Source organism: Otolemur garnettii, unplaced genomic scaffold (genome assembly GCF_000181295.1).
Source record: "Otolemur garnettii isolate 467f Iridium unplaced genomic scaffold, OtoGar3 scaffold00174, whole genome shotgun sequence".
Taxonomy (NCBI): domain Eukaryota; kingdom Metazoa; phylum Chordata; class Mammalia; order Primates; family Galagidae; genus Otolemur; species Otolemur garnettii.
Window position 1 is genome coordinate 1,890,719 of NW_003852569.1, and position 12,881 is coordinate 1,903,599.

Sequence of the window (12,881 nt, forward strand, 5' to 3'; positions counted from 1 at the left end):
GGCTCCCGCCACAACGCCTGGCTATTTTTTTTGGTTGCAGCCATCATTGTTGTTTGGCGGGTCCGGGCTGGGGATTCGAACCCGCCACCTTGGGTGTACGTGGCTGGCGCCTTAGCTGGTTGAGCTATAGGTGCCGAGCAGTATTCATCTCTTAAGGTTAAAAGGGTAATGTATTAAAATTAGACAATGCATTTTTTTTTTTTTTGAGACAGTCTCACAATGTTGTTCTTGGTAGAGTGCTATGGCGTCACAGCTCACAACAACCTCAAACTGTTAGGCTTAAGCGATTCTCTTGACTCAGCCTCCCAAATAACTGGGACTACAGCTGCCTGCCACAATGGCCGGCTATTTTTTGGTTGTAGTTGTCATTGTTGTTTGGCAGGCCTGGGCTGAGTTCGAACCCGACAGCTCTAGTGTATGTGACTGGTGCCCTAGCTGCTGAGTTACAGGCACTGAGCCAATACTTACTATTTTTATGAACAGCTTCTGGGCACCTCTAACCTCACATAAACTCCATTGATGGTGGGGTTTCTTCTGGCTAGACAGAGTGTTGGGGAGTGTGTGGTGTCCTAGCTGGCCCTCACTGTGTCCTCTAGGCTCTTCCCCTTTTTCCTGGTTCCGGGGCCTGGAGGACGATGCTGTGGCTGCAGAACTTGGGCTGGACTTTCAGAGATTCCTGACCTTGAACCGGACCTTGCTAGTGGCTGCCCGGTAAACTGACCGTGGCACCATTGTGGGGCAGAAATGCATGCTCCTGGGCAGACACGGGACCTGCATGGCCACTGCAGCTCCTGCAGGGGACAAATGCAGGTGCACAAACCATGGGACATGGCCATGCTGGGACCCAGAGCACAGATGCCAAGGCGTGGCATGGGGATGGAGGGTAGGGGCCAGGAGGTCTGTACTGTTGGCCTCTGAACAGCTGACTGTGGGTCAGGTGGAATGGTTGGCTTGGCTCTGACTCCTCCTTACCTGCCCCTTCAGGGATCATGTTTTCTCCTTCGATCTTCAAGCCCAAGAAGAAGGAGAGGGGCTGGTACCCAGCAAGGTGAGGGGCTGTGTGGGAGGAGGTACAGGCACGGAGGTGAGGCCAGGGGAAATCTGATAGGGGTTGAGTGGCTGGGAAGAAGGACCCAAAAGGAGCTGCAATGAGGAAAGATTCAAGGCCCCGTGATTTTCCCTCTTCTCCTCCCCCTTCAGTATCTAACATGGAGGAGCCAAGACGTGGAGAACTGTGCTGTCCGGGGGAAGCTGACGGTGAGGAGTGGGATGAGAATTGGAGGGAAGGAGGGTTACCTTGCCTCCAGGCTCTGTCCAGCTGGTCCTCTACCGTGCCCAATTTCCTTCTCACTTTTCTCATCCTAGGCCATAGAGGAAAATGGGAAGGAAAGGGGATTGATGATTTTCAGTTTCCTTTATATGCCTCACAGAAAAGAAAAGTAAGGCTCAGAGAAGCCATAGGACTCAGCTAAGGCCACAGGGCTAGCAAATAGCTCCCTGGACTTTATCCCACGTTGTTTTGACTGGCTCAAGAGGAGTAGCCTTCCTTCATGTTAGTTTCTAGTCCCAGTCCCAAAGAGCCTGTCACTGACCTAGAACTTTGGGTTCTCTAGGATGAGTGCTACAACTACATTCGTGTTCTTGTTCCCTGGGACTCCCAGACACTACTTGCCTGTGGAACAAACTCATTCAGCCCCGTGTGCCGCATCTATGGGGTACAAAGGAGAGGGTGGTGGTCAAAATGGGAGCTGGCGGGGAACCCATGAAGGGCAATGAATTTGATGGGAAGGGGTCAGGAACTGGGGTCGGGGAATGGGAGTGCCCAGAATGCAGGGGTCCAGGAGGCACTGGGGAAGGAGACCAGGGGACATGAGACCTGGGCTGTGGAGCCAGATTCCAAGACCTTCAGGGTTCCAGGAACCTCTTCCCTCTGCCCCCAGATAACTTCGCTGCAGCAGGAGGGTGAAGAGCTGAGCGGGCAGGCTCGATGCCCCTTTGATGCCACCCAGTCCAACGTGGCCATCTTTGCAGGTGTGCTCGGTCATGTGAGAAGCAGGCATATGGCTAGAGGGAGCCTTAGCTTCTCTCCCGGCTTGGTCTTCTTCCCATTCTCCTTAGTGGAGGGTTGGTGTAGGGGCCAGGGCCAGGCCTAGGTAGCAGTGTGAGAGGCAGATACAGATGCCTGAGCTCTCCTCTGACCCCATCCTCCTTGTCCCTCCAGAGGGAAGTCTGTATTCAGCAACAGCCGCAGACTTCCAGGCCAGTGATGCTGTAGTTTACCGAAGCCTTGGGCCTCAGCCCCCACTCCGCTCCGCCAAGTATGACTCCAAGTGGCTTCGAGGTCAGGGCAGGTCTGGTGGAGGAAGACTGTCCTTGGGGACAAGGTGCTGAGGGAGGAACATGGTGGGAGCAGGCAGGTGGAGTGGCTGTATGTGTGTGTGTGCACATGGTGGGGAGAGGCGGCCCAGATGCCATACCCTTTCCTGTCACTTTCACTTCAGAGCCACACTTTGTCCATGCCTTGGAGCATGGAGACCATGTCTACTTCTTCTTCCGAGAGGTCTCTGTCGAGGACGCCCGGCTGGGCAGGGTAAGGATGTGGCACCAGGAGTGGGTAGCTTGAGGGCTCTGCTGGATCCAGAGAGTCCAGTCAGAGTGGGAAGAAAGCTCCTGGTCCTAATCTTCACAACACAGCCCCTCACTTGGAATAGCCCCTGGTGCTCTGCCCCCACATCCTGCTATGTCCCTCATCTTTTTTTTTTTTTTTTGAGTCTCAAGCTGTTGCACCCAGGGTAGAGTGCTGTGGGGTCACAGGTCACAGCAATCTCAAACACCTGGGCTTAAGCAATTCTCTTGTCTCAGCCTCCCCAGTAGCTGGGACTATAGGCACCCACCACAACACCCGGCTATATTTTGTTACAGTTGTCATTGTTGTTTAGCTGGCCTGGGATGGGTTCAAACCCACCAGCCCTGGTGTATGTGGCTGGCGCCAGCACCACTGAACTACAGTTGTTGAGCCATGTGTCCTTCATCCTTTACCCAAGTTGACCTGCTCCACCATGCCCTTAACTTGCTGTGACCTTCACATCCGGCTAGACACATTCCTTTTACCCAGCCAGTGCTGTAGCTCTCACTGTTTCTTCCCCCATCTCTTCCCCCAGGTGCAGTTCTCCCGCGTTGCCCGAGTCTGTAAACGTGACATGGGTGGCTCACCTCGGGCCTTGGACCGCCATTGGACGTCCTTCCTAAAGCTGCGGCTTAACTGCTCTGTCCCTGGAGACTCTACCTTCTACTTTGATGTCTTACAGGCCTTGACCGGGCCTGTGAATCTTCATGGCCGTTCTGCCCTCTTTGGGGTCTTCACCACGCAGACCAATAGGTTGGTCAATGACTTTTGTGACCTGATCTGTCCCCTCCTTCAGCATCCAAACTGTCCTCCCAACACACTGAAGGGGCAGTGAGGAGGAAGCTCTAAACAACCAGTCTGGGGGTCTGCCCATTTTCTTTTCTCTTTGCATGGCACCCAATGGCAGCCCCACCCTTCAGTTTCTACCTTGTAACATGCACGAAGGACAGCCGCATTTCTTTCCTGGGAGTTCTGTGTTCCAGCCAATACCTATCCCACATTTTTTTCCGGCTCCCTCAGCATCCCTGGGTCTGCAGTCTGTGCCTTCTATTTGGATGATATTGAGCGTGGATTTGAGGGCAAGTTCAAGGAGCAGAGGAGTCTGGATGGGGCCTGGACCCCTGTATCTGAGGACAGGGTCCCCTCACCCAGGTACCCAGGATGGGGGTGGCTGTTGTGGGGACAGAAGCAAGAGGTGTCTGTTCGCGAGCTGGGATTGTGAGGAGGGGTAAGATGTCCCAGGCCTGGGGAAGGAGCTGTACTGGGTTAGCAGTGGGGCTGCCAGGCTATAATGGGGCAGGGTAGCAGTGGCCTTGGTGTCTGTGTGGAGGGGCAAGGCCTACCAGTCATTCCTGGAAGCAGCAAGGGGGCATGTTGCTGAACTAAGCATGGGCTACCTCCCTAAGCCAGCCCCTTCTCATGCCCACCAGGCCGGGGTCCTGTGCAGGAGTAGGGGGAGCTGCCTTGTTCTCTTCTTCTCGAGACCTCCCTGATGATGTCCTGACCTTCATCAAGGCTCACCCACTGCTGGATCCCGCTGTGCCAGCTGCCACCCATCAGCCTCTTCTCACTCTCACTAGCAGGTATGAGCTAAAAAATACTAACCACCATCCTCTGGCCCTAAGTCACTGTCCGCTTCCTCCCTCCTCCCAAGGTAGGGCACACTGATCAGAGGAAGAACTGTGAAGGTAGAAGGAAGACAGTTAAGAAAGCAACCCTGGGCTCGGCGCCTGTGGCTCAAGTGGCTAAGGCGCCAGCCACATACACCTAAGGTGGCAGGTTCGAATCCAGCCTGGGCCTACCAAAACAACAATGACGGCTGCAACCAAAAAATAGCCGGGCGTTGTGGTGGGCACCTGTGGTCCCAGCTATTTGGGAGGCTGAGGCAGGAGACTCACTTAAGCCCAGGAGTTGGAGGTTGCTGTGAGCTGTGTACCCAGGGGGACAGCTTGAGACTCTGTCTAAAAAAAAAAAAAGAAAGCAACCCTGGAGTGTGGGGGTAGGGTGCAGGTGTGGGTACCAGGACACCTGGGCTCTCCTTGAAATGTTCAGGCTTCCACAAGACAGGTCACCCTGACCATAGGCCTGTTGTTTTAGGGCCCTACTGACCCAGGTAGCTGTGGATGGCATGGCTGGTCCCCACAGTAACAGCACAGTCATGTTCCTTGGCTCCAACGATGGGACAGTGCTGAAGGTGCTGCCCCCAGGTGGGCGACCTGGGGGGCCTGAACCCATCCTATTGGAAGAAATTGATGCCTACAGCCCCTCTAGGTGAGGCCCTTGGAGGGCAGGCCCCCTGCAGAACAGGGGTGAGGTGGGATGTGGCAGATGGGGACGTAGGAATGGGTTGGACATTCCAGTGTTGGCTTTAAGCGGCAGGAGCTCTGGGGCAGAGAGGCTTGGTGAGAAGACTCGGACGCTTTGGGAGTGTGCTCAGTTGCTTGTGTACCGCCCCATTCTCTGTTCTTCAAGTCACCAGGGATATAGTAGCCTCCCCTGTTCCATCTCTGATTCCTTATGGCCTTACCCTAGGTGCAGTGGGAAACGGGCAGCCCAAACAGCACGACAGATCATAGGGCTGGAGCTGGACACTGAGAGTCACAGGCTCTTTGTGGCTTTCTCTGGTTGTATCGTCTACCTCCCTCTCAGCCGATGTGGCCGGCATGGGGCCTGTCAGAGGTGAGAGGGGCCTGAGGACCACCTCTGCCTGGGCCAACCGGGAGCACAGAAACATGGGTCTCAGAGGTGGCAGGGGAAGTGTAGGGGATGGTTGAAGATGGGCAGCAACCTGAGCCTGGTGTAGAGATCAGAGTGGGTGAGATAAGAATATGGGGCTGGGGTCCTCCTGTAAGCCAGGGTGAGAATAGACGAGGCAGCAGAATGGAGTGTGACTGGAGTGGAGGAGACCCCAGTCTCATGTGACTCAGTTTTCCCTAGGAGCTGTTTGGCCTCTCAGGACCCATATTGTGGCTGGCATAGTTCCAGAGGCTGTGTGGATATCAGGAGACCTGGTGGGTAAGTGAGAGGCCTCTGGATCTTCAGAGGATAAAATGTCTCACCACTAAGAAAGGAACCTAAGGCCCAAGGTGAGAGATGGGGCAAAATGTCTAACTTCACTGGGCTACTTCCTTTTCTCCTAGGACTGATATGGATCTGGCTGGGAACCAGGAATCTATGGATCACGGTAACTGCCAAGGTAAACAGAAGGGGTGGCTGCATGCAGCTTGCAGCCAGGACTGCACATGGCCATGATGGCACACACAACATCCCAGATGTGGGCTTTTTTTTTTTTTTTTTTGAGATGGAGCCTCAAGCTATCCCCCTGGGTAGAGTACCATGGCATCACACTCACAGCAACCTCCAACTCCTGGCCTCAAGCGAGTCTCCTGCCTCAGCCTCCCAAGTAGCTGGGACTACAGGTGCCCGCCACAACGCCTGGCCATTTTTTGGTTGCAGCTGTCATTGTTGTTTGGCGGGCCTGGGCTGGGGATTCGAACCCGCCACCTTAGGTGTATGTGGCTGGCGCCTTAGCCGCTTGAGCCACAGGTGCCGAGCCCAGATGTGGGCTTTTGTCTTTCTTTCCTTCTGTGGCACAGTCACCCCCATCAGTTTCTTTCTTTTTTTTGGGGAACAGAGTAGAGACATTTTGTTGCCTTTGGTAGAGAGCTGTGGCCTCATAGCTCACAGCAACCTCAAATTCTTGGGCTCAAGTGATCCCCTTGTCTCAGCCTCCCAAGAAGCTAGGACTATAGGTGCCCACCACAATGCCTGGATAGTTTTAGAGGCAGGGTTTCGCTTTTGCCTAGTCTCCAGCTCATGAGCTCAGGCGATCCACCTCCTGAACTCATGAGTTCAGGTAATCCACTCACCTTGGCCTCCCAGAGTGCTAGGATTACAGTCGTGAGCCACCGTGCCTGGCCCACCCCCATCTTTACTCTTTCTTCTCTTCTTCATAGATGGAGCTACTGGGAGTCAGTCTGGCCACGGGGATTCTGCCTATGGTGAGTCTTCTTGTCTCAACCTCACCTTCCTGTGCTTAGCCCATACACTTGTCTGTGCCCTGTGGCAGCAGCAGAACAGCACCCTGAATACCCCAAGAGTCTCAGAAAACAGCAACATCCTCCAGACAGTCAGCATATAGCTCTGTGCTTGGCACACAGTAGAACACCTAAAACAGTTTTTGGTTTTTTTAGAGACAGAGTCTCACTTTATTGCCCTCGGTAGAGTGCCGTGGCATCACAGCTCACAGCAACCTCCATCTCCTGGGCTTAGGTAATTCTCTTGCCTCAGCCTCTCCAGTAGCTGGGAGTACAGGCGCCTGCCACAATGCCTGGCTATTTTTTTGTTGCAGTTTGGCCTGGGCCGGGTTTGAACCCACCACCCCTTGTATATGGGGCCGGCGCCCTACCCATTGAGCCACAGGCGCTGCCCACACCTAAAACAGTTTTTAAACAAAGAAATGAAAGAAAGCCTTGCATGGTGAGCCCTTCTCCAGGCCCAGAGGAAAGTAGGGGCTGGAATTCTGGACTCTTGGCTTCTAAAGGAGGGAGGAAGGACCCCTGGATGGGTGTCAGGGTGGAGATCAGGAGCTCACTGGCTCTGACCTGGTCTCTGTTACCAGTGCTTCTGGGTCCTGGCCCTTCCCCTGGGACCCCCAGTGCCCCCAGTGATGCCCACCCCTGGCCCCAGTCTTCCACTCTTGGAGCTCATACTCAGGGTAAGGGGTTACCTGGGAGGGACAGGAATGAGTGTGGGGCTGCTGATTCTTGGAGGATTCTATTGCCTCACTGAGTTTGGTGTTTGGTGCTCACTAATGCCTGTTTGGACCCCCTCCCCTGCTCCCGCACCGGTAGTTTGGCATTTGCTCTTGGCATGGCTACAGGGTCCAGAGCTGGGACAGGGACACCCAAGCTCTCACCTGTGTTGTGAGTGGTAGTGCAATGGATTGTGTTGAGGAGTGAGGGTGAGTGAATCCTGAGAGAGGGCAGGCTGCAGGAGTGAGGCCAAGTGGCTGCAGTTGAGTGGAACTCAAACCTGGGAAACTGCTGCCCAGTGAGTCTAGCCACTACTCCAGCTGAGCTCCTGTCCTTCTCACTGCAGGCGTGCGCCAGGACCTGTCCCCAGCCTTTGCCTCCCGCTCAGTACCCATCCCACTCCTCCTGGCCTGTATGGCAGCGGCCTTCGCCCTGGGGGCCTCCGTCTCAGGCCTCCTGGTTTCCTGTGCTTGTCGCCGCGCCCACCGACACCGGGGCAAGGACATCGAGACCCCGGGGCTGCCGCGCCCTCTCTCCCTTCGTAGCTTGGCCCGACTGCATGGTGGGGGCCCGGAGCTCCCGCCACCGTCCAAGGAGGGAGAAGCATCATCGCCGCAGCTCTACACCACTTTCCTGCCTCCCCCTGAGGGCGCACCCCCGCCAGAGCTGGCTTGCCTGCCCACCCCGGAGTCCACCCCGGAGCTGCCGGTCAAGCACCTGCGCATCGCCAGGGGTCCCTGGGAGTGGAACCAGAATGGGAACAACGCCAAGGAGGGCTCAGGCCGCTCGGGGGGCGGCCTTGCACCCCGCGTGCTGGTGAGGCCACCTCCCCCTGGCTGCCCCAGGCAAGCAGTGGAAGTCACCACTCTGGAGGAACTGTTACGCTACTTGCACGGCCCACAGCCGCCCAGGAAGGGCCCCGAGCCTCCGGCTGTGTCGGCCCCGCGGGAGCCGGCCTCCAGCCCCGTCTGCTTCCCCGCCAGCCCTCTGCCCCGGGAGTGTGCAGCGCCCCTGAGGCTGGACGTGCCGCCGGAGGGGACGTGCCCGGCTGCTCACGCCCGGCCCGCGCGCTCAGCCTCCGCTCCCCGGCTGGGGGTGGGGGGCAGCCGGAGGTTGCCCTTCCCCACGCACCGCGCGCCCCCCGCCCTGCTCACTCGCGTTCCCTCGGAAGGCTCTTCCAGGTACTCCGGGGGTCCTGGCAGGCACCTCCTGTACCCAGGCCGGGCCGAGGGGTACCGGGGCCGCGCCCTCAAGAGGGTGGACATCGAGAAGCCGCCGCTCGTCGGGCCCTCTTCCCGTTCCGCTGTCCCTAGCGGCAGCCATTTCAACCTCTAAGGGAGCTGCCCCACAGCCTGGATGGCGGCCACGGACACTTCTCCCAGGACAAGACACCTCCCCCTCTATACTGCACCTCCAGCCTTCCTGGACTCTGAGAGTCTCCTGAGGCCCCTTTTTGTCTCGGGTTTATTTATTGACTATTGTCTGTCCCCTGCCCTCACGAGAGAGGAGTGGGAGGCGAGTATAGTAGCTCGTCCCCTCGGTGAGCCAGCATTTCGGGGGGGCAGGGAGCTGGCAGCTCCCGCTCCCCGCTCCCTTCCAGCCAAGCTGCCTTAACTCGCCCCTCCGGGCTTCCTCACAGTCTGGGCCCCAGGCGGGCCGCATGGCGCCGGCCGCGCGCTGTGCAGAGTTCCCTGTCTCTGGGCCCGGGACGTGCCGCCTCCTACTGTGTAGGAGCCTCCGCCCCCCAATACAGCTGTGTCCGGAACCGCTGCCTGCCTTGAGTCGCGGCGGAGGCGGGGAGGGCGGGAACCGTCGGTCTGGCTCTGGGCGCCGTTGTCCCCGAAGCTCTGTTCTCCCTGGTCTTGCGCGCTCTCTCGAGTAATTGGAGTGGCCGCGGTCCCATCGGGGTTAATCAGGAAAGGTTTCCTGAAGGAGGCAAGTGGAGAAATGGTGTCAGGGTTAGCCGGGGCCCAGGAGACCCACGGGAGAGTTTAGGGGGTTGCGGATGGCACTCAGAGCTCTTCTCTGGATTGCGGTAACGGGGACTTTTTAATTAATTAATTAATTTATTTTTGAGACAGAGTCTCAAGCTGTCACCCTGGGTAGAGGGGTCACAGCTTACAGCAAGCTCACACTCTTGTGTTTAAGCAATTCTCCTGCCTCAGCCTCCCAAGTAGCGGGGATTACAGGCCCCCGCCACAACGGCAATTTTTTTTTTTTTTTTGGTTGTAGTTCTCGCTGTTGTTGGGCAGGCCCAGGCTGGATTCGAACCCGGCAGCTCCCGTGTACTGGCTAGCCTTAGCCGCTGAGCTACAGGCGCTGAGCCATTGAGGGGGACTTTTTAAAATGTCCTATTCCGTGGGATGAGGGATGGGAAGGGAATTTATTTTATTTGTTTATTTATGTGACACAGAATCTCACTTCGTCGCCCTCGGTAGAGTGCTGTGGCATCACAGCTCACAGCAACCTCAAACTCTTGGTCTCAAGCGATTCTCTTGCCTCAGCCTCCCACGTAGCTGGGACTCCAGGCAGGCACCTGCCACAACGCCCGGCTGTATTTAGAGACGGAGTCTCGCTTTTGCTCAGGCTGGTCTGGGAACTGTGAGCTCGGGCAATCCACTCACCTTGGCCTCCCGGATTGCTAGGATTACAGGTGTGAGCCACAGCGCCCGGCCTGGCAGGGAATTATTTTGAGAAATAAAATGAAACTGCAGCGTAAGTGATGGAAACTTCACATCAGGAAATCTTGTCCTAAGAAGGATTGGCTGGAAGATTTTGAGTCGCTTGAGAGGTGGGCTGCTAAAAAACCTGAGAAGGAGCCGGGCGCGGTGGCTCACGCCTGTGATCCCAGCACTGTGGGAGGCTGAGGAGGGAGAATCGCTGGAGCTCAGGAGTTCGAGACTCGCCTGAGCGAAAGTGAGACCCCGACTCATGAAAAAAATGGAAAAACCCAGCCGGGCGTCGCGGCGAGCGCCTGTAATCCCAGCGGCTTCCGGAGGCTGAGGCAGCGGGATGCCCACAAGCCAGGAGTCGGAGGTTGCAGTGAACTACCAAGCTGCTGCACTCTGCTCAGGGGCACAGGGTGGGACTCTTGTCTCCACAAAAAAAAAAAAAAAAAAAAAAAACCTGTGAAGGATTCAGCCCTACTGGGCAAGGATTGGCCCCCAGAAGTTCCCGAGGGAGCAGTCTGGTTCAGGGAGCGGGGGGCGGGGGGGGGGCTACGATTCCTAGCGCGCATGCGCACTCTCCCGAGCTGCGCCTTCCAGCCTCAGCCCAGTCTGGATCTGGGATCTGCTAGGCAAAACGAACGGCTTGTACTCCCAGACTTTAGCTGGGGCTAGCTGCAGATGCCAGCCCGTTGTCCGTTACCCCGGGAGTCAATGGGAGAGGCAGACGGGTCCACCTGCTCCGCCTACCACCGTTGCGCTATGGACGCTTCAGGGCTAGCGCTGGCGGTGAGCTCACGTGAGGGTTTTCGCCAGCACTTGGTCTGGGTACCGCCCAGGCTGACTACTCAGACAAACGTTCTCCCTCGGGCGCCGCCTGGGGCTCATACTGAGCCTGCAGCCAAGGAAGCAGCACAAATCCCTCTCCCAGTTAGCTGCCTGAGTAACCTCTGCGGGAGACTGAGAAAGAATGCTGAAAACACTGAATTTATTCCTAGCTCTGCCCTTTATTCCTTGTGATCGTGACAAATCCAAACTTTGCTCTAGGGCTCGGCGCCCACAGCACAGTGTTTAGAGCGCCGGCCGCGTACACTGGGGCTGGCGGTTTCGAACCCGGCAGGGCCGGCTAAACAGCAATGACGACAACAACAAAAATAGACGCGCTGTGGAGGGAGGCTGAGGCAAGAGAATCGCTTAGGCCCAAGAGTTTGACGTTGCTGTGAGCTGGGAGGCCACGGCACTCTGCCGAGGGCGACATAGTGACATTCTGTCTCAAAAGAAAAAACAAAACAAAACTGCTCTAAGCCTCCGTTTCCTCATCCAAAAAAAATGGGTTTGAGAGGCTAAAAGCATGTACTTTGTAAGATAGAGATTCTTCCAAACTCAACACTTAGGCTATTCCTAACTTTGCCATCTGCTTTTACTCTGCAACCAGTTTCTTTTTGTACCCTTACACCTTTCCTTTGTAGGTTTTATAAATGCCCCCGAAAATACCTTATATAGTTAAACTGGTCTGGCCAAATTTGGTTGTCCTCTAAAGTCTAACCTGTTTCAGCTTGGAGCTTGTTTCACTCACTGGGTTGGAGAGGTCACTCTGTCCCTCATTGGGGTGCCTTATGGAAATCAAGACGCTTTGGGGATAGTGCTAGTTTCCTAGGAAAGAAGAGCAAGGAAGGAGTGTAGACTATTTCCAGTCACTTGACTTCATTATTTTCTTTAAAATAAAATGTTTGGGGGACAAACCAAGGATTTCAAGGACAAACCAGAAAAATTTCGGGGCTGCATACTTTTATTTATTTATTTATTTATTTATTTTTTGAGACAGAGCCTCAAGCTATTCTCCTAGGTAGGGTGCTATGGCATCACAGCTCACAGCAACCTCCAACTCCTGGGCTCAAGCGAGTCCCCTGCCTCCGCCTCCCAAGTAGCTGGGCCCACAGGCGCCCGCCACAATGCCCAGTTATTTTTTGGTTGCAGCCGTCATTGTTGTTTGGCGGGCCCAGGCTGGATTTGAACTTGCCACGTTAGGTGTAGTGGCTGGTGTCTTAGCCACTTGAGCCACAGGTGCCGTGCATATTTACTTATTTACTTATTTTTGAGACAGAATCTCAAGCTGTTGCCCTGGGTAGAGTGCCATGGTGTCACAGCAACCTCAAACTCCTGGGCTTAGGCAATTCTCTTGCCTCAGCCTCTCCAGTAGCAGAGACCACAGGTGCCTGCCACAATGCCCAGCTATTTTTCTTTTTTGTTGTTGCAGTTGTCATTGTTGCTTTAGCTGCCCCGGGTCAGATTAGAACCCACCAGCTTTGGTGTATGTGGCTGGCGCCCTACTCACTGAGCTACAGGAGCTACCCTATTTTAAAATTATTTTTCAGACAGTCTCACTTTGTCACCCTCAGTAGAGTTGGATAGCATCATAGCTGACAGCTACCTCAAACTCTTGGGTTCAAGCAATTCTCTTGCCTCAGCCTCCCGAGTAGCTGAGACAACAGGCGCCATTGACAATGCTCAGCTATTTTTTAGAGACGGAGGTCTTGCTCTGACTCAGGTGAGTCTGAAACCTGTGAGGTCAGCCAATCCACTCTCCGCAGTCTCCTAGAGTCCTAGGGTTACAGGTGTGAGCCACTGTGTTGGCCCTACCCCGACTATTTTTAGAGACAGGTCTTTCTTTTTTTTTTTTTATTGAATGGTAACTGTGTACATTGATGCACTTTGGGGGTACAGTGTGGTGTTTTCATACACAATCCAAGACACTTCCATCAAACTGGTTAACATAGCCTTCATGTAACTTTCTTAGTTATTATGTCAAAACATTCATATTCTACTCATAGAAAG

General features: G+C 55.3%; 1 protein-coding gene across 2 annotated transcripts in view; it reads left to right on the forward strand.

Annotated features, from left to right (window-relative positions):
- Positions 1-9,115, forward strand: part of SEMA6C (semaphorin 6C) — a 12,661-nt gene extending 3,546 nt beyond the window's left edge. The window contains exons 2-18 of one of the 2 annotated variants that reach the window (XM_023519410.1): positions 597-711; positions 985-1,048; positions 1,201-1,257; positions 1,614-1,715; positions 1,941-2,031; positions 2,222-2,341; positions 2,502-2,590; positions 3,162-3,379; positions 3,647-3,778; positions 4,057-4,209; positions 4,724-4,897; positions 5,159-5,305; positions 5,564-5,641; positions 5,767-5,822; positions 6,583-6,627; positions 7,248-7,343; positions 7,727-9,115. In XM_023519410.1, coding sequence (XP_023375178.1) covers positions 597-711; positions 985-1,048; positions 1,201-1,257; positions 1,614-1,715; positions 1,941-2,031; positions 2,222-2,341; positions 2,502-2,590; positions 3,162-3,379; positions 3,647-3,778; positions 4,057-4,209; positions 4,724-4,897; positions 5,159-5,305; positions 5,564-5,641; positions 5,767-5,822; positions 6,583-6,627; positions 7,248-7,343; positions 7,727-8,715 — 2,726 coding nt within the window. In that variant the 3' untranslated portion in view covers positions 8,716-9,115. The remainder of the gene's footprint in view (positions 1-596; positions 712-984; positions 1,049-1,200; positions 1,258-1,613; positions 1,716-1,940; positions 2,032-2,221; positions 2,342-2,501; positions 2,591-3,161; positions 3,380-3,646; positions 3,779-4,056; positions 4,210-4,723; positions 4,898-5,158; positions 5,306-5,563; positions 5,642-5,766; positions 5,823-6,582; positions 6,628-7,247; positions 7,344-7,726) is intronic. The other variant, XM_023519411.1, reaches the window with a different exon arrangement.
- Positions 9,116-12,881: the final 3,766 nt, after the last annotated feature.